At 45.0% G+C, this 19247-nt stretch overlaps 1 protein-coding gene across 2 annotated transcripts; it reads right to left on the reverse strand.

The window, feature by feature from the left end:
* Window positions 1-824: 824 nt before the first annotated feature.
* WDR91 (WD repeat domain 91) lies at window positions 825-19020 on the reverse strand. 2 transcript variants are annotated; one of them, XM_056481963.1, is made up of 15 exons: window positions 18854-19020; window positions 17112-17291; window positions 15933-16140; window positions 15003-15085; window positions 12776-12900; window positions 10868-11045; window positions 10445-10603; window positions 8240-8439; window positions 7650-7800; window positions 6094-6188; window positions 5619-5787; window positions 4804-4912; window positions 3250-3362; window positions 2320-2517; window positions 825-1464 (listed from the first exon to the last, which is right to left on the reverse strand). In XM_056481963.1, exons 1-15 carry the CDS (start codon window positions 18974-18976, stop codon window positions 1300-1302), a joined length of 2256 nt encoding a protein of 751 aa, XP_056337938.1. In that variant the 5' UTR covers window positions 18977-19020; the 3' UTR covers window positions 825-1299. The 2 variants fall into 2 exon arrangements, with proteins under 2 accessions (XP_056337938.1, XP_056337939.1); XM_056481964.1 differs by lacking the exons at window positions 15933-16140; window positions 17112-17291; window positions 18854-19020 and having other exon boundaries at window positions 14963-15031.
* Window positions 19021-19247: the final 227 nt, after the last annotated feature.

Raw genomic sequence — 19247 nt, forward strand, 5'->3', positions numbered from 1 at the left:
CTCAGACTGGCATGAAGAGCAACTGCACCGTTAGTATCAAATCCCACTGAGGTGGAAACCCCGAACTTAAATGTCAGTCTGGCAATCTTGGAGGCCCTTGAAATGGAAGGTGGGGTTATCAGATCAGTGTAGTCAGCAGGAGCAAGTTACTCCACGGACAACATACCATAAGCATACCTGTAGTGAGGACTTCAGTATCCTGCAGTGTTGCCCCTGAGCAGCTGTCTGTGAGTATGGCTACCCACACGGTTCATGAGTGGCTGTTCATTTTCCAGCAGAGTGCATGCTCTGCCAAGGAACACACTACTATAAACTCCTAACACAGGCCAAGGATAGAAGCAGCAGAAAGCTCCATGGCAGTGTGTAAGCAGATGAAATGTATCTGCTTAGTCCATTCAAAGACTATGCAATACATGAGCACAGCACTTGCCCTGATGCTGGGGGGCTTAGGGGGAGAGACAGCCCAAGAGACAGAGAGCCCTTTACAAGACCAGACTGGTCTTGGCCTCCCTCCCCCTATCCATCATCAGGTAGCCACTAGGCACAATGTAGATTCTGAGCTCCAACACAAGTATTTCAAAGTCTGACTCAGGATTTCTGCTCTGGTTGGTGGCAGAAACCTGTGGCAAGGTAACACAATACATCCAAGTGAACACAGCTGATTTTGTTCCTGGATGTTTGGTTCATCCTGCTGTGCAGGAGTGGGGCTGGAAGCACCTGATGAAAATGCAAGCACTTTTTTGCATGCAGGAGACTTGGCACATCACTGTCCTCACCACCCTCCATGTTTTGCAGCAACTGCTCAACAAAGCATAGAGTTCAAATGCAAGGGAATATTTTCTCTTTATGGAAAAAAAACACAAATAAAAACAAACTAGCAAAATCATAACAACAAATGTTATACCCAAAGAATACTCGGGTTTCTCATCAGCCTTTCCAGTTGGAGTCATCTTATTGTCATGCACTGTGCTGCCTCAAGCTTGCTTCCACCAGCCTCACCTTCTTCTGCAGAACCCTGACATGACCACAGCCTTTTAGCCCCGAGCTACTCAAGACTCCCTAACAGGGGGAAGTCCAGCTGCCACAATGGATTAGTGGAGACTTATTTTTCAGTGCTGCCACTGATCCAGTCCCACACTGGCATTCTGTTGCACAGTGGTTTGGCAAACATATTTGTCAAGAGGCAAAAGCTACAATGAGAAGAGGGACTTTGCTTTGCCTTCTCTCCCATGCAGTTGGTTCCTGTGAGTTAACACTGGTTTTGTCAAGTCTGTTGCTCTTTCCCCCCTCAGTACTGGGTTAAGACTTTTGAGCCAGTAAGGTTGTTAATTTAATTTTCCCATCCATAGAAGCAGTGAGGCAGGTCCCGCAGTCCATGGCTGTGCTCCAATCCACTGTGACAACAGGAGCTCGGTGTCCTCCCAGGGAAAGGCAGCTCTCCAGAACCTTTTCCTCACCATTTAACTAAAAAGAAGGAAAGCATAAGATTTTAAGGGGGTAAGTTTCTGCAGTGGGGGCAATGCACCTGACAAGACAAGCCAAAGCCTGATAGAGACTCCGTATCTCTAAGAGCATGCATAAGTAAGCAAAAATCAGAGAGATACTGAGATATGTGTAGCACACACATGAAAGGAAGCTTCCAGTCTCACTGTAGAAGTGTTCTCAAGCAGCTCAGCTTTTGACATCAGCTGAACTTCAGTAATTGAACAAGGCAAGCTAAGAGCATACACTGATGAGAAGCACATAAGCCTAAGCTATAGCTCATGTTAGTTCAGGTGCTCTGAGTGCCCCAGATGCAAAGTAAAAATTCTATCTAATCTGCCCTGCAAGAGCATGGGAATGTGATCATTAACACCTGTTACTGAAGCACAGAATTTTAGGCATTCAGAACCATTCAGCTATGCCCTTCATTAATTTCAGTAAGGGAAGAGAATCAAGCTGGGTATAATATAGAATCAGCAGGCACAGAAGGCAGATTGAACATGAACACCAATCAACAATCATACATTTTGCATTGAACTGAATCCATATTAAAAAGGTAATTAGAACTTTGTCCTAGGCACCTGGACTAAAAACTAAGTTTAAGAAGGAGCACAAATACTGCAGCTACACATATAGGACAAACACTTGCTGTACACCACACACTGCTAAAATGCACACTGTGAGAAACTAAACAACTTTGGCAGACCAAGGATGGGTATGTGCTGTTTAAGAACTTCCAGTGGCTGCTGCTGCACCCTTGTAATCAACAGCAGCTTGTATGGATACTTAAGAGTACTCCCCAACACTTCTCAGAAAGTGTCACCACTTCTCACTTACCTTAAAAATTACTCCCCCAGTAGAAGAACATGTCAACATGTAATTGCCCTCGGAGTCAAAAGCAAAAAGCCGTCCTCGTGGGAACTGGACTTGCTTGTAGCCACTGTACCCAGACAGAATAAAAGGGCCTGTAGCTTCCCTGGGAAGGTCATACTCAGACACCTTCAAGCCACTTTTATGGATATTCCACTGAATAAACTAGAATGAGAAAAAGAGATGACAAAAACCTATAATGAAATTAACTGATGCAAGTACAGTTGCCTTTTTTGCTTTTAAGCAAAACAGTGGGTATTCCTCACAAACCAAAGATGGCATTTTGACATCCATATCTAAGTGGCTGTATTAATAAAACACAGGCTGCAAAGGCTGTAAGAGTGCCTTCTATCCAGGCAAAGATATGCCCTGCCTTCCTCAAGCACTACTGCCTATGTGTCCTTCACATAGTACTGCATGCAGTACTCTGGTGAGAACTTGCTTAACTCTTCAGCCATGGTCCTCTTGAGCCACACCACTACTGCTGAAGACTGAGTAACTGCAGAACTGAAGTATTTGTTATAAACATAACAGGGAGCTGCTGATGAGATTATGCAAAGTGGTCAATGATATGCTTCCCTGTGAATTCCAGATCTCAAATGTGGTGATCTCGGGGGCAGAGAAAGGTCATCCTCACATGGACTATTTAGGAAAGGGATGTCACCAACAGTAGGATTTGCACACAAGGTCCAAGACAGCTCCAACTATTAATACATTTTCAGCCACTCTCTGCATATTGCATGGAGCAGGGTGGTATTGCACACCTAAGACTGCAATTAGCAGCCCACATTTCATCCAGAATCTGAGTGTATCTTTACAACTGTCCCCACCATATGGAGAAGACTCCAGCAGTGATCTCTCTGCCAGCTGACCACCAGGAGGTCATTCACAGCCTACCTTGCCATCCTCTCCTATGCTGTAGACAGTGTTCTCATCATAGCTGAACTCGACAGAGTAGACTTCTCCATCATGTGCCTTCCAGCTCATGGCGCACTCGTGCTGCTGCATATCTGAGGGGAGAACAGTACTGAACACTCCTTGTACTCACACAGAGCTCAGGTGAACACAGTCAGGCCTTCTATGTTCCTGAGGTCTCTGTGACAGCCCTCCAAACCAGCCTGGGGGAGCCCAGTCCAGTCCCAGCACTCTGTGCCTATACTCCCAATTTCACTTTGGCCACAAAAATCATTGTCTGTAACTACTCGACTTTACAGGGCTGCTCACACACTCACTGTCCACTGCAGGCATTCTGCATCCAAGCACCCACTGGCACTCCTCCTCCCCTTGTTATCATACCATCCTCCCAGCTGCTGACAGCTCTGTCCTCCCAAAGCCCTGGCACTGCAGCCTCCCCCTGTGCCAGAAGCAGATTCTTCATTCAAAGGCAGGAGGCCTGAAATCCTTCATTGCAAGGACAGGCTGAAGAGGACAAAAACCTGAGAAACAGAAATTGCTTCCAGAAGGAGGACTGATGTGAAGCCCTTGCATTTAAATGGAAGGTCTCACATGAATTGCTTTCCTTATGACTCTGCCTCTAGTGTCTAGTTGTACTGCTATCTGGCACAGCACAAGACCACAAGGGTTAAGCATAAATTCACTCTCCTCTTCAGCAGGAGAGAAACAACAAATCCAGAAGTAGTACCAGGGTCTCCAGCCAATGTCCTCTAGAAAAAGTCTGTCAATTCACTCCTGAGAGCTCCTGTGGAGACAATAGCTTCCACCTTGGTCTCCAAGCATATCCTACAGCTGCCTCCCTACTAGGGGCATCCAGCTGAGGACTAGGGGCCACCTCACTACTCAGTTTCACAGAAACATTTAAGTTAGAAAAGACCTCCAAAATAATCAAACCCAACTTTAACACTGCCAAGTGCACCACTAAACTATACTCCTAAGTGCCATATCTGTAACATCTTTTAAATACTTCCAGGGATGGTGACTCCAGCACTTTCCCAGGCAGCCTGCTCCACGCCGGACAATCCCTTTGGTGATGGAAGTTTTCCTAATATCCAATCTAAACCTCCCCTGATGCAGCCTGAGACTGTTTCCTCCTATCTGATCCCTTGTTACCTGGGAGAAGAGACTGACTCCAACCTGGCTACAACCTTCTTTCAGGTAGCTGTAGAAAGCAGTAAGGTGTCCCCTCAGCCTTCTTTTCCCTAAGCTAAAAATCATCAGTTCCTGCAGCCACTCCTCATGTTCTCCAGACCCTTCACCGTTTTGGTTTTGCTCTTTGGACATGCTCCAGCCCCTCAATGTTTTTCATGCAGTGAGGGGCCCAAAACTGAACATGCTGTTTGAGGTGCAACCTCAGCAGTGCCAGGTGCAGGGGGACAATCACTTCCCTCACCCTGCTGGCCACACTATTTGTGATACAAGTCCAGATGCCAGTTTTGGCTGCCTGCCCCCACAGCTGGCTATCAACCAACACCCCCAGGTCCCTCTCCACCGTACCAAAGAGACGAACGATGCCATCTGCAGCCCCGGTGACCAGAAGGTTGCCATTGTGGTTGAAGGCTGTGCAGTTAATAGCAATGGGCTCAGGCTCCAGGGAGAACTGCAGCTGGAAGGGAAAATCTGCATTAATGCTGAGAAATGGAGCTGGAGGTGCTGAAGAACTAAACTCCAGGGGAAGGAAGGAAGAAAGAAAGATGGTATTTAGTAACCAGAACTCTGGTTTGGAGCCCTACACCTCTACTGACTACAAACTTCAATGTCTGGCAGCTGTATTTTACTGTGACACTAAACCAGCAATTCACCTCAGCCAAGCCACAGCTTTCTTGGCCATGGCCTCAAGGTTGCAAAACCAGCTTCTGGCAGGCATAAGCTTGAGTATGTTGCTTTCTCCTACATGTCAGAGATAGCACTTCACTTAAAAACAGGGAAGGCAAGGGAAACAGCAGCAACGAAAACCCTTCAGTACAGCTCTACTGGAGAAAGCCTGAGCAAAGCATCATTCAATCCACTTGGGATATTTCCAGTCACAAACTCTGCAGCCAGGACAGAAACAAGGCCATGGACTACTCTGAAGAATTCTTTAGAAAAACCCCAACACACCAATAAAACAAAAGAAAATTTCACCCAATCCAGCAGCTACTTACATTATTTATTTTTATCCTGAATGTGACAAAGGGGAAAGGAGGAAGGAGGAAAAAGAAGGGTGTTGAGAAGAAAGTCAGCATAATTTAGAATGAGGGCTCCTACACATTGAAACAGAAGACACTCATTCTTGGCAAGCAACTGAGAAAGTAAAGCAACCCAGCAAGTACCTGCTGTTTCATTGTCTTTGTGTCCCACAGTAGCAGCTTCCCAGGAACCTGGTTCATGCTTTTGCCCCCAGAGTTGATTACTGAGAAGTCAATGTGGGAGACAGGGCTCTGGGCTGCTGCAGAGCAGACAAAGGAAGCACCACTTGGGCTGCAGGCAAGCGAGAGGATCCTGAAACACAGATACAGGGTCTGAATTACCTTCCTCCTGCAACTGCCTCAAGCAAAACACCCACCTATGAGCTCTCCTATTAAGACCCCACAAGACAGGGTGCACTGTAAAGGAGGACAGGATTCATGTGCTTAGTTTTTGAGTGTCTCACATTTAACTGAGCAGTTTTGCTCAGGCAGGGACTGCCTCTAGGAGACTAGATAGTCCTGCAGTTGCAGAAAAGCAGCAGGAACATTGAGATGTTCACTATTAAAACCAAAACCATTTATTTATATTTATATATAGAAGTCAGTATTCCAGAGTTACCTGGGCATGTCTTCATCAATGCTGATTTCACAGAGATTCTTCTTTGCTTCTGTGTCATAAAGACGAACTGTCCCGACCCCACTGCCAAGCAATAGCTTGAAACCAGCAAGGAAGCAGATGGAAAGAGTGAGTGAGCAGTACAATGATGCTGGCCAACAACCACCAAGACTTAGTATTTTTTTTCTATTTATGCATTCAGGCTAAATATTACTCCATTATGGTACATCCTGTCTTCCTGTGCAATCACACTGAGTAGGACTACCCCAAAGCCACAGAAGTCAGAGTAAAAGCCCTGCTTCCCAGTGAGAAAAAGATCTAATAGGCACCAGGGTGGCATAAACACCACTTTCTAGATCATGGCTCAACCCTATAGGATGGAAAACATGTATGGAGTCTCAATATCTAGGGGTCCAAGGAAAGAAAGGCTTGAGATTGTTAACTGTATGCTAAAGAGAAAATCAAGCAGAAGCCAACTCCCTTCACCCTTGGGAGGGTGAAATCATCCAGAAGAGCTCAGACATGTTTTATCAGTGTTGCTAAAATTTCAGTTAAAATTTAAGTCATGGAGAGATGCATTATAAAAGAAATTTGAGCAAGCCAGATCTTTGTCACTTCAGTGTCTAATTTGCTGGTGAATCCTACATGTATTTCACAATGAAGAATCTTTCTGTTAGCAAGAAAGAAATAAATCCCACAAAGCAGAAGAAACATCATCACAACAAACAAAGCACAACAAGTACATCAACAACTTGCTTTCTAAAAGCAAAAGAAGAGACAAGCTGTAGCACCAGCTCTTGACAGGTGGCATTTTGGGGTTAGCAAGCCACACACTGTCTGTGCCAAAATGTGAAAAATACTGCCTCATTTGCAGGCCAGCCTTCTCATACAGGCCTGTATGTGCCAAGGGAGGGCATGAAACACTAGCAACAGTTCTAGGACTCAGAGGAATGCATATAATTTAAGGCTCCTCTCTAGTAACAGAACTGGAGAAAAAGGCATACAGGAAACATTTAAACTGCCACGTTATTTAAACAAGCTCCAAGCTCCTTATGCACACACAAACCCTCAGCTCTTAAGACACCAGTTTAAGCTCCATGGAGCTTTTTTTACACCTGCACAAGTAAAATGCCACCCCCACAACCCCGTTTCCCCTTCTCTGCTGCTGGCTCAGGGTATGAGTAAAGCTCTCTGCTGCAGGCCTCCCACAGACTGTACTTGGCTGCCTCTGCCTGTCTTCACAAGTTGCTGTGTGATCTGTGTGAAAACAGGCATTCCTCTCAAAGGCACTACTTCTATCCTGCAGCTGTACCCACACTGCAGCTTGGGAATTTCTGTTTCAGGGCAAGTGCTGGTGAACTCCTTGCCCAATACAAATCATCCACTCCTCACTGTACTTTTCTTAGACCCTAGAGGCATTGGTTCCCTGTGTGCCACTAAAAGTGGAAACTACCTGCTGCCCCAATCTTATCCACATGCAGCTGTCTAGAAGTGAACATGCAACATGTAGCAACACAGCCCCAAATCAGCTGCTGTTCTTCCACACACACACTACTCACCAGCCGATCCCGCTTGGTGGCCCATTCCAGGGACAGCAGAGGAGATTTGGAAATGGATGAAGCTTTTGTTTGCATTATGGGGTTAAAAGACCACACTTTGATGACCCCATCCACATCCAAGCTGGCCACCCTCCGTCCAGAACAATCAACCCTGTGTGTAGAATGAAACTGATGGGATATTTTTCTCCCTCAAATTCTTAGATACAGCCCATTAATCCTTCCTTTCCTGGCCAAACACCAGTTCCTTCTGCAGGAATTAGAATTTCTTTGCACTACTTCTGCTCACTTCACAGTAACTGGCACAACAAAGCATACTAAGCTCCAGACATAAAGCATAATGCCCTTAAGCAATACCTGCTTTCCAAAGGAGATTCTTCCTGGCTAGCACTGCCCAATCACAAAAATCTCTGTCCATCCTCACTGCACAAGCTACATGCTATTTTCAGTCACACTGACTTGAGTGCCCTACAACTGAGAGTATATGTCCAACTCACTGGACAGAACAGAGGCTGGGAGAAAGAGGCCAGACACAGCTGATCCTTCTGCAGAGGCTTCTACAAGACAGCCCCCTTCTGCCAGGGCATTGTTACCTGCAGTACATGATGGATGAATGGTGCTCCCCATACTCCTCCTGGCTCAGGACGATGAAAGGCTGCTCCTGACGAACCCCCACAGCCTCTGCACTGCTGCCTGGCATTTTGGATGAAGTCTCTGTTTGCTCAGCATGCAGCTCTGAGACTGGTTCTGCCTCAGCAATGCTAGTATCTGTTTTCTTCTCAGCACTTTGGCCCTGAAGGAAGAAATCCTGTGTGAAATACAAGGAAGCAGCTCCATATCAAGCTCCTCAGCTACCCCAGCCTGCTGGGAGAGAAAAAAAAAAAAAAAAACAAAGAAGCTGCAACAAAACAGAAGCACTGTCAGCCCAACACTCCTTCTGCCAGGGACTTTTCTGAGTACAAGGACCATTTGTTGCACCGACTGCACTATTTAATAGGACCTGCTTAGTTGCTGAGTTCCTTATATCCCTCTCCATGTGCCCAGCTATACACTTTCCTGTAAGAATTAAAAGAACCTAGCATAGCTCAGCCAATATCAGAGGCCCATTTACATGCCATCAGAGCACAGATTCACAAGTAAATCAACATATTTCAGGGAATTCTTGCATTCAGCAATATAAGTTAAGTCTGTATTTTATGCAGTTCAAGAAGAACTTGGCTCTCAAGCCCAGTGGATGGATTATCTTCATCTGACAGAGATTTAGATTGTCACACTGGAGCCAACTGACTGATGACAACAGTAGAGCTGACACATGAGTCCAAAGGCTTAAAATCCAATTTGACAGGGCACACAGAACAAATGGAGTTTTAGGAGGTGATGGTATCTGGATGAGACAAAATCTGCACTGCAGAAAGATCTGGAAGCAGCTTAGTCTTCCCTTTTCACCAGAAGTTGAACGAGAAGCAGATACAGCATATTAGGTAATAAATCATCTGCTAGCATTCTTTTGATAAACCATCCTCTGAAAACTAAGTGTCCTCAAAATGGTATTGGTATTGAGAGTTATGAATTCCTGTTCTCTAACCCATGCCTGCCTAATTTACAGTAGCTTCTCATCAGGACCAATGGATCAAGCACTGCATAATCAAATAATCTGAAATCACAGAGCTGGAAAAGACTGGGAAATAAATCCAAGAATTATTCTGCTAGTTAATGTGGAGAGGTAACAACCAGTGAATGACACTCATGTGAAAGAAACAGTGCTGCCTTTCAGTTTTCTTTTTGCTCACATGCATTTGAGTACAAGAGAAGGAATATCAAGATTCCCAAGAGCGCAAGGACCAATCTTCACACAGCCCAAAAATCACTGCCTTAGCCTGGAACATTGTAGAAAAAGAAAAGTCAAAGGAAACTTACTGGGAAATCAGGCTTTGTAATTTTCCAACCAATGCTGAAAGTGTTTTAGATGAACCATGAATAAAAAAGTTCTCTAGAGGCCTTGAATGCTGAGTGATAGAGTAACATCTCTTTAACCAGCTCTCCCACACACACAACAGCCACAAGGCAACAGTTCCTCAGCACTGTCCACAAGGCAGAATCTCATACAGACAAAATAACAACAGCTGAGATGCTGCCTGTGCTCTGTATTTTTTGACAACATGGCTGCTGAAAGCCAGACAACACACAGGTGAACAGAAGTAGTGTGCTGACCTTCAGCAGTTAAAATCCAGGACACAGTTTTATTATTTCATTTGATTTTAGAGCAGGGAATACCCCCCAGGCAAAACTGCAACAATAAAGTACAAAAAACTCCAAAAAGCAAATGTTGCTAGGAAAACAACTTCCATTCCTATCCAGGAAAATTTTCTATTCATTTTTATTGTCCCACACAGAGCCTGCATAAATGAGCATAAGAACCTCTAGGAAAAGAAGTCACTTTGGCTGGATGAGTGAGCCAAGTTCATTACCATTGAGGAATGGGGATTTTAACTAGGTATTTGAAAACAACCATTAAGAGTGAGTGAAATCTTAATGAAGATTCAGGATCAGGCTGTTGAAAAACATGGAGAAAAAAGACAACTCTTCTTCCATTTGAAATGCCAATACTGATTAACTTCCAGGGACACAGAAATAAACCAAGTGCAGAAAGAGTTGATTAACTACACACATTAACCTTTGATACAGTTATTTCTGGCTAGCAATTCCAAAGCTTAAAGGAAACACTTGTACTTGTTTTACCACTCTGTTTTACAGAAATCAAGCCTTCTGCTTCTCAGCCTTGCAGTGCTGAGCAGTACCTGGAAAGTCCCTTTTGACAACAGCTCCTTCCTTTCTTTTCCATGCTCTTGCAGACGCTTCTGCCGCTGCTGCAGGGAACTTGACTCGCCTGCCACTAAACCACTGAAGTGGCTCTTCCCATCCTTACAGCTCGCTGTTCCTTCTTTTCCTTTGGCACTCTGGAAGACAGAGAAGTGACTGGGCAGTTATGCTTCTAGTTAGTGCAAAACAAAGAGCAAAAGCAGCAGCAAAGCAACCAAGCACCTGCAAGGGTCCACAAGCTCTTAGAAAACAATAGCTGTTCTTGTGCTGCATTCAGGCCCAGCATACATTTCCAAGGCAGGAAAGGACATTTAATTTTTCAGGTGGAAGCAAAAGCTTGGAGCAGTGCCACACTGCAAGTTAACTCATTGGAGACTGAGCAACTTTCAGTTGAGAATTACCTGGTGATTTGTGGGTTCTTTCTTCCCCAGCAGCATACTGCCAGTCTGCACTGGAGAAGCCCCAATTGAATGGGTTGGTCTGGAAGGGCCCTTTTTATTTTGGGAGAGAAAAGAGGACAGAAAGCCTCCCCGAGATTGAAGAGAATGTGCTGTACTCCTCTGATTGCAGGTCATATCACTAATGAAAAAACAAAACAGAGTATGAAAGTGTAGCGAGGCAACCTGATCAGAGATCACCCAGTTAAGTGAAGTGGCAGCTGTTTGAACCACTGGAAGACAGACACTCATTTCCAAGCCCCTATGCAGTAAAAGACTATTTGAAAATACCCTGTTAGTGCCTGGAGCAGGTGATTATAGTTACTGTAATCAAAAGCTCACTTCTAAGAGATCACACTGAGACAGTGAGCTCAAACTGTTGCTGAATCCCCTGCAGGGCCCCCTAAAACTCCTTCCACTCCATCTGGTTTATTTAGAAAGACCCTAAGGGAAAGGTAGGGGAATTCTGTAGAACTCATTCAGATGGGATTCCCAATTCAAAGCATAAAACAGACCTACTTTGAGAGACATTCAGCATCCAATGTTTCACTGAAACATTGGTAATCAGCAAGCTAGGTTCAATGATTTTACAGCACAGGCCCTCAGTATCTCAAAATCCAGACCCAAAGAGAACAAGAGTGCTACAGCCCATTTCTGTGGCTATAAACACGTCCTTTCTCAGTCCACAATGCCAAGAGCAGCAGCTGCTTCCCAGAACATAACTGTCTGACCTCACTCTGCTACAGCTTCCTCTGAGAGCAGAATGATAGCAAGGGCAAGGGGAATACAATAATCTTCACTGTCTCTATCCACTCTTCAAGGATGGAACTATTCTACCAAAGCTGGGCTTTGGGTTAAGCAGAGACACAAAAATAAGCAACCAGAACTGGCCCCCAGATTAGGAGATAAGTTGCACAGGCGAGAAATGCCACTTCTTAGGCAAGTTTTTCTAATTCAAATGGACAAAAATAAATACAGGAATAAATTACCCCATCCCTCATGTCACACTCCTCCATACATGCAGATAGCATCAGGGCTTTCCACATAGTTAAAAAAAAAAAAACAGCATAACAAACTAAATTCTGTAGTCCTGTGCAAACACTGCAGAGCAGTTATCAGGATAGTTCAATAGACACTTGAGTCTATTCAATCAAATTTTAGATTAAAACATTTTGTGTGTAGTTCCTGCTACAACTTCTGTCACTGGCAACAGGATAATTTAATCAATCCTATTCCTGTCCTGTGCTGGGATAAAAAAGTAAAAGTTAAAGAAGATGTATCACTGTGTATGTTGCCTAATTTCCAGAGATAGGCATAAAACAGATGCAGCCATAAAATGCACTTTTAATTGCAGCAAGTTCATGGGGAATTCTGTGCCTAGCTGAGCCTCACAGAAGAGAAGCTCCTTTTCCCTTGACTTTGCAAAAGCAAGAAAACATCCCTGTGTAACAAGAATCCCTTTGGTCATACAGTAACAGTATCTACAAAACAACGCAGGGCATTCACCTATGGCACTGCAGGCACTCAAGTAAATTGGAGTCGAGACAATCCACTTCATTTGAGCAATACTGTAGGTACTGCATTGCTACCAGTGCCCTAGATGACCAGAACACCTTGGTGCAATGCTGACAGCAAAACAAAATCACTTCCATGTGTGCTTGGGCTCTCACTGGTTTGCAAGAACCTCCCAAATGATGGGAGTGACACTTGTCATGAATTCCATTAACCCACTGAAGTCACCATAATTTCTGCCTGGATGTCTTTCTGCGTTGAATCCCAGGGCAGGGGGCATGGAAATTACCCTCCAGGAAGCTTCCTGACCCAACAAAATTAGCAGAGCCTGTCCCCAGTTTTTCTCCTGCAGGCACTTACAGTTCAGAGTCCCCAAGTCGATCCATGTTGGCCACATATGCAGGCAACTTGTGATGCATAACTGCTTGTTCCACCTCCAGTTCCTCTTTCTTCATGCGGGAGGATTCAGCCTGCAGAGCAAACAGCTACACAGGAGAAAAGAGCCAAGTAAACACAGGGTCACTGAGATTCACCTCCTTCCCACTCACTGAAGTGTTTACTCCTTTTATTTCAACAGCTCTAGAAGGGTAGGGAAGGAAAAAAGCTGCTCTGACTGGCTGAGCACCACTTTAGTGCAATTAGTCAAAACAATCAGTACTTTATGCACATGAAACTGGAGCCTACTTAAAACCCTTCACTCCTCGGGCTGTGGGGGCATTAGTGGAGCTGGGAAACAAGAGCTGGGCAGGGCAGAGCCTACCAGTCCCTCTCTGTGCAGGCACTTTGGGGCCAGGGCAGGAGCCAGGAAGGTAATCTTCTTCCCACAGCCAAGGGTTTGCTGAACTGGTAGGGTGCACCAAGGTCAGTGAAACCAGGTCACCCTGAAATCCAGCTCCATACCCTGTGCAACTCTTTCCCAAGCATGATAGTGAGATTTATCTCCACATTATGGAGAAAGAAAACCATCTGTTTTTCCCTTTAGCAGAGAAGAACCTCACAATGAAGTTTTCTGGAACAGATGTGGTTTATGCCTGTGACTCTTACTCACACAAAGAGTTCCTCAGGCTTTTCTGTTTCTGTACATTTGTTTTTCAGATAAGTTTCATTTTAACATAGTATTTAAAGAAAGAAAATGCAGGAAGAAAAACGACCTTTAGAAATCTAGCTTGCTGTTTATGCATTTGTATTGTTTCAGCAGCAAAAAACAGAATTGCTACTTAATTTCAGCTAGCATAAAATTCAATATTTATTGACATCTTATATTAAAACTTGTATTCTAGAGGTAGCTGGTTCCCCCTCTGACCTGAGGAGCTGACTAAAAGGGAAAGTCTAGTTTTACTTATGTCAATTTGCCAGAAAACTCTTATCCAGACTGCAAATGATATCAGCCAACAAGAAAAACATAAACCATAGCTTTAATTTGACTAAAAGTAAAGAATACAAAATTTGAGGAAATAAAAGAGCTCTATTTCAAAACCTTATCATCTGTCCCTATTCACTGACCATTTTGCAGAACCCTCCTGTCAGTATTTGACTAACCTACTAACTCCATACAGTACACAGTGAGGAATCTTCGGTTTTTTTCCCCAAAAACTGCCTCCTTTTTGAAATCAATTATTCTATTTTACTTCAATTTTTAGGACAGTGTTGAGCAGCTACTAACAGTACCAACAGGAAACAAAACATGCAATGTTTTGTAACACAAGAGTTAAAGCACAAACTTTACTGAAGTATTTATACAGAAAGAGTTTTTCTTGGTATGTTTGAGGAAGTGAAATTAAAGTTCTGCTTACATGGATTAGCCTTCCTGCTTGTATGTGATCATCCACATATAAGCTACAGTTTAGAAAGTTCTTAAAATGCAGATTTCACAAATTTCTCTAATGGAAGTTATACTTGGAAATGACTGACCCATGTTACACCCTTTCCCTAAGTATCTGCTGGTGATACTGTCAAACACAAGACATGGAACTGGGCAACATTTTGTCTGAACCAACAAATCCTTCTTATGGTTTACTGTAAGATCTAGAGTTGGGAAACGGACATTCACAACATTTCCATTAGCTGGTCTAAACTGCTTTAAGTGCACATCAAACATGGTGAAGGAGGCATTTCAGAAGTAACAGTTTCTGTCTCTTTGCCAGAATTACTGCCCATTTCTGTTGCTCTATCAGCTAAAATCTGGAAGTGACTGAATACTCACAAAATCAAGGATACATCCCTTCCAACCCATTCTATAACTCTACAACATACATACTTCATCTCCATCAGTTTCACTTTGCTGTGACTTTGCAGTGTAACAGAAAAGGAGTTTGTGTAGTTGTATAGCATTCAGTCACCTGTTGGACAGCACAGGGAGGGCAGACAATCACCTCCAGCAGAGGACAAGCATTTCACAATATAATCACAACCCTAAGTCTGCTGGAGACAATTGAAAGATTAATCAAAATAAAACAAAAGACTTAAAGAATCTGCCTTAGAATAACTGCACCAAACAGAACAGTTACAATGTTCTCAAATGGACGGAATCAATTTCACAAAACTCACATCTCACAGTCAGCAGCTAAAGAGTGATCTCAGTTCTGACCTTATGCCGCAGCGATTCGTTTTCTTCTTGTATGAGACTGCTCCTGAGACATTCAGCTTCGAAGTTCAGTATGACTGGAACTGGTAAGCAATGTTAAAGAAAATCGAGGCAATAACTTGTGTGCACCTGGCTCAATTCTAAAAGCCAGCACTCCACACCAGCCATTTATCTAGAAAAACAAAGCTGCCCAGTCCATACAATAAGGAAAAACTACGTGCATGACCAGAAGATTAGCAACAGCTGAATTACTTTAGTCAACTTTTTACTTTGCTGTTGCACAAACTATTTCATGCAGACTCTGCAAGGTTTTTTAGATTATTTCTTTTTAGAGTTAGAAGTGGAGGTCAAGACAGGTTCTGTTACTGTTTTACTGTATACTGAAGAAACAGTTCAAGATGAGCTGTATTCCAGCTGCAGCATAAGCCTGCCCATTACCAAACAAGTAAGACAGAAAGAACTCTTTAGAGTGGGGCAAAAAACTTATTTCTGCCAACAACCAACTGCTCTATTATAATGAGCTGTCACTAGGCAATGTTGTGAACATAATGTACCCAAAGAAGGATGTAACATAAGATGCCAGTACAGTTATGGATTATGACCCAAGGTTCTATGCCTGTTTAGTATTGTGTCAAGCAAAGAGTAAAACCATTTCAGAACAAGGTGTGCAGACGATTTCTAGTCACTAGCATCAGAATGATTCAGCATCAGCAACGACCACAATTGTTTTACCCAGGGAATACAACAGATCATCAGATAATTGAGCAGTAACTATTCCAACACCATCTGGTAAACACCAACTTTCTATTTAGTCTTGGCTGTAAAATATCACCTGAAAGCAGAGGGTTCAATAGTACTATATCCTTGGCATGACTGTTGAAAGTATAACACCAGGGCAAGGGAGATTTAACTAGTAGCTGCAAAAAAGGATATGCATGCACTGAAATAGGACGCTCAGGAAGTTGTGCAGAGACACAATGAATGTATCTGCCCACTGGCGTGAGAAATAGGTAGCAAAGGTGGGGTTGGAGTCTGGAGTAGGGAGGAAGGGCAGGACAAACCAATCCTTCCACTCCACCTGGTTCTGGAGCTCAGAGGCCTGCTTGAGGAAAAACTCTTGTGCCTTGTCATTGCGGCCATTCTGAAACACAGCAAGAAGAACAGGACTCACACTTCTGCTAATGCCACCAGGGTAGGTCTAGGAATGTTTGCTTTTTGTTATGAACACAACAAGAACTGTTTTCACCACCCTGACACAACAACTGGTTAGTTACAGATTCACCAGGAAATGAAGGAATCCCAAATACACTAGGAGAAGATCACAAATGCACTTAATCCAGCCTTCTTTCTAGCCCCCAAATCCTGTTTTAAGGCTGAGGCCAATCGAACCAAACACACTGATTTCCAGTTCAACCAGTGCAAAGTGCACTGACATGAGACATGAGCTTTCATATACAGAACCACAGTATAATTCAAATTACTCAAGTCTGCAGCAGATGCAGCTCGAGAAGGTTTCCATCTGATACATTATTCAGATAGGACTGTCACACCCCAGGCTAAGCACCTAGCAAAACAAAACCACACTTCTGGAAAGCTGGATTAGATTTTGACTCCTCCACCAACACCCAGAACCTCAGTCAGGGAATGGAACCAAGAAGAATCAAGGGGACAATATATACTCCACTGACTTAAAGGGTCTGAACAGAAAAAATCTCAGTTCTATTTTAATTTAAGCTCATTATTTTCTGTTCTATTCAAAGCAAGCAAAAAGATATTCATTTTCTCTCCCACATTTCCTTGTTCTGGTTTGAACCTTGTATTCTCTGCCAGAACCTAAGTTAATTGAGCAGGACTGAGCTAGCAGTACTGTTATCCCTTCTGAGGGAAAACCTGAGTGTGAATATCTTGCACCCAGCAAACCATATTTCCCTATCCTGCACACCAGCTTGTCATGTGAGTCTGCATCAAAAACTCCATACTACACTCCTGACCATGACACACGAATTGCTTGTTCCTAATCCAGCAGGCCTGGCAGAGGCTGCCAAGGGTACTTCATTGCTTTGGTTTCAACCAGGATGTTCATAAAGCAGTTGCCTAAAAACCAAGCACTACCTGAACAGCGTGGACGAGGTAGTAGCGGAATAAGCTGGTTTTGAGCTTGTTCACCGTGGGCCGATAGACGTCCTCCAAACGGCTGAAAAGGCGCCGGTCCAGATAACTCCAGTAATCCCGCAGCGCAGCCAGATCGTAGCTCTGCACAAACTGCTGCAGCTGCTCCACTATCTTATCCACCTGAGGAGGGCAAACCAGGGAAGGCTTCAGTCATGGGAGGGCTCTGTAACAGTGCTGAGAAGCTTTAACTGTGCAAGTAGTACGGTACAATCCTTATGCATTAGCTATTTTCTAATCCTGGAAACACTCTGCATTTTGTATTAGCATTCTTCCACTCTGCAGCACTTTGCAAATGAAGGAAAAAGAAATATGACAGAGCATAGCCAACAGATTTTGACAGAAATACATTTTGTTGAACCCAACTGATGGGTTTTATTGCAAGTAAGCAAAACCTTCTACCTCTTTTAAAAGCCAGTTGATAATAAAAAACAATTATGTGACTAAATGTTGAAAACTCAAGTGCAGCACCTGAAAAAAAAAGTATTATTTTTAGACTAAAAGGAAAAATACCTGCATTTAGCCAACAGAAAGAGGAAGTCAGTTCTGCTCTATTACAGTCTTTGAAGTACCTTCAGCTTTAGTAACATCATCTACTAATATAAAATTTTGCAGAAAGTTTTTTTTTTTTTTGTCATTATGTCTCTTTGGAAAACATTTCTGCAATATCAATAAGGCAGAATGGTGGTGTGGGAATAGATTTTTTTTTTATTCAGTGGTTTCTGATTGCCAAGACAGGTGTCAGAAAAAGAAAAAACTGCATCCTGTATAAAATTAAAGCTGCTTAATATGTGGTTTGCTCTCCCCTCATCAGTTTGTATCTCAGGACATACCCAACTTTTATCTCTGTGGTTTCCTACAGATGCAGAAAACTGAAGTTTGTAACCCTAGCAGACCTTTCTTGGACAACAATTCCGATTAAGTCAGCTGTTTGCAGACCTCTAAACATTAGCTGGTGTTTTAAAAAATAAAAGCAAGATATTACATTAATGAAAAAGTAGTGCTTATTTGCAGGTCAAAGAAAAATCTGACTGTTCAAAGCATTAATTTCGGTGCCCAAAACTTGATGCAGGAATATGAAGCTCGCACAATGGACTGAAACCGTATTTTTGAGACTGGTAAATTCTGTGCCAACTTCCTCACGTTAGCCAAGGCAGCCGGTACTCAAGACATACAAACTAAAGAGCGGAGGGGTAAAGCCGCTGGATAAGAATCTCATGACCGAGAAAAGATGCGGACAAAGGAATGTCTTCCTGCCCTCTCGGTCCGCGGGGCTCCTCGCTCTTCTCTGGAAGCCGAGGATCGGCTGGCGGGTCCCAGCCCGGTGCAGGCTCGGCAGGCAGGGGGGCGAGGGGATGGAGCCCTGTGCCCGCGCTGCCGGCGCTCTCCGGAACGGGAGCGAGCGCTCAGGGAATGCTCAGGGAGCGCTCCCCCGCCAGAGCGGCGCGTCCCGAGCGGCGGCAGGGCGGCTGCGGGATGCGGGTCCCGCGGGCCGGCGGGCCGGGCCCCGGCACCCAGCCCAGCCCAGCCCAGCACACCGGGGGCTCCCCCCGCCGCCAGGCCCGCGCCCTCGCCCAGCCCCTGCAGCGCCGAGAGGCGCCCGCGGCCCGCCCGGGAGCGCGTCCTCCCCGCGGGGCACCCGCGCCCAGCGCCCCAACGGGAACGGGGACGCGGCCGCCGCTCACCCGGAATCCCTTCTCCCGGTCCGCCTTGATCTCGGCGTCCAGCTGCTTCAGGGCGGCGGTGAAGCCGCGGAAGAGCAGATACTCCCGCACCAGCTCGTCCGTGCGCTCCGCTGCCGCCGCCATGGGGGCCCCGCGGCGCCGCCGGCTCCGCCCGCCGCGGGCGGGAGGGGATGGCCCGACCCTGCACCACGGGACTACAGCTCCCAGCGTGCCTTGCCCGCCCGCCCCTTCCCTGCCCCGCTCCCCGCCCCGCTGACGCGTCCAGCCCGCGCTTTTCCCGCTTTCTGATTGGCCGGCGCCGGGCGGCGGCTGCGTGCCGATTGGCCGCCCGCCACGTGCGGCTGGTGTTGCTCGGCGCGGGCGGCAGAGGCGCGGCGGGCGGGGCGGGCTGCGG

Source organism: Oenanthe melanoleuca, chromosome 1A (genome assembly GCF_029582105.1).
Source record: "Oenanthe melanoleuca isolate GR-GAL-2019-014 chromosome 1A, OMel1.0, whole genome shotgun sequence".
NCBI lineage: Eukaryota > Metazoa > Chordata > Aves > Passeriformes > Muscicapidae > Oenanthe > Oenanthe melanoleuca.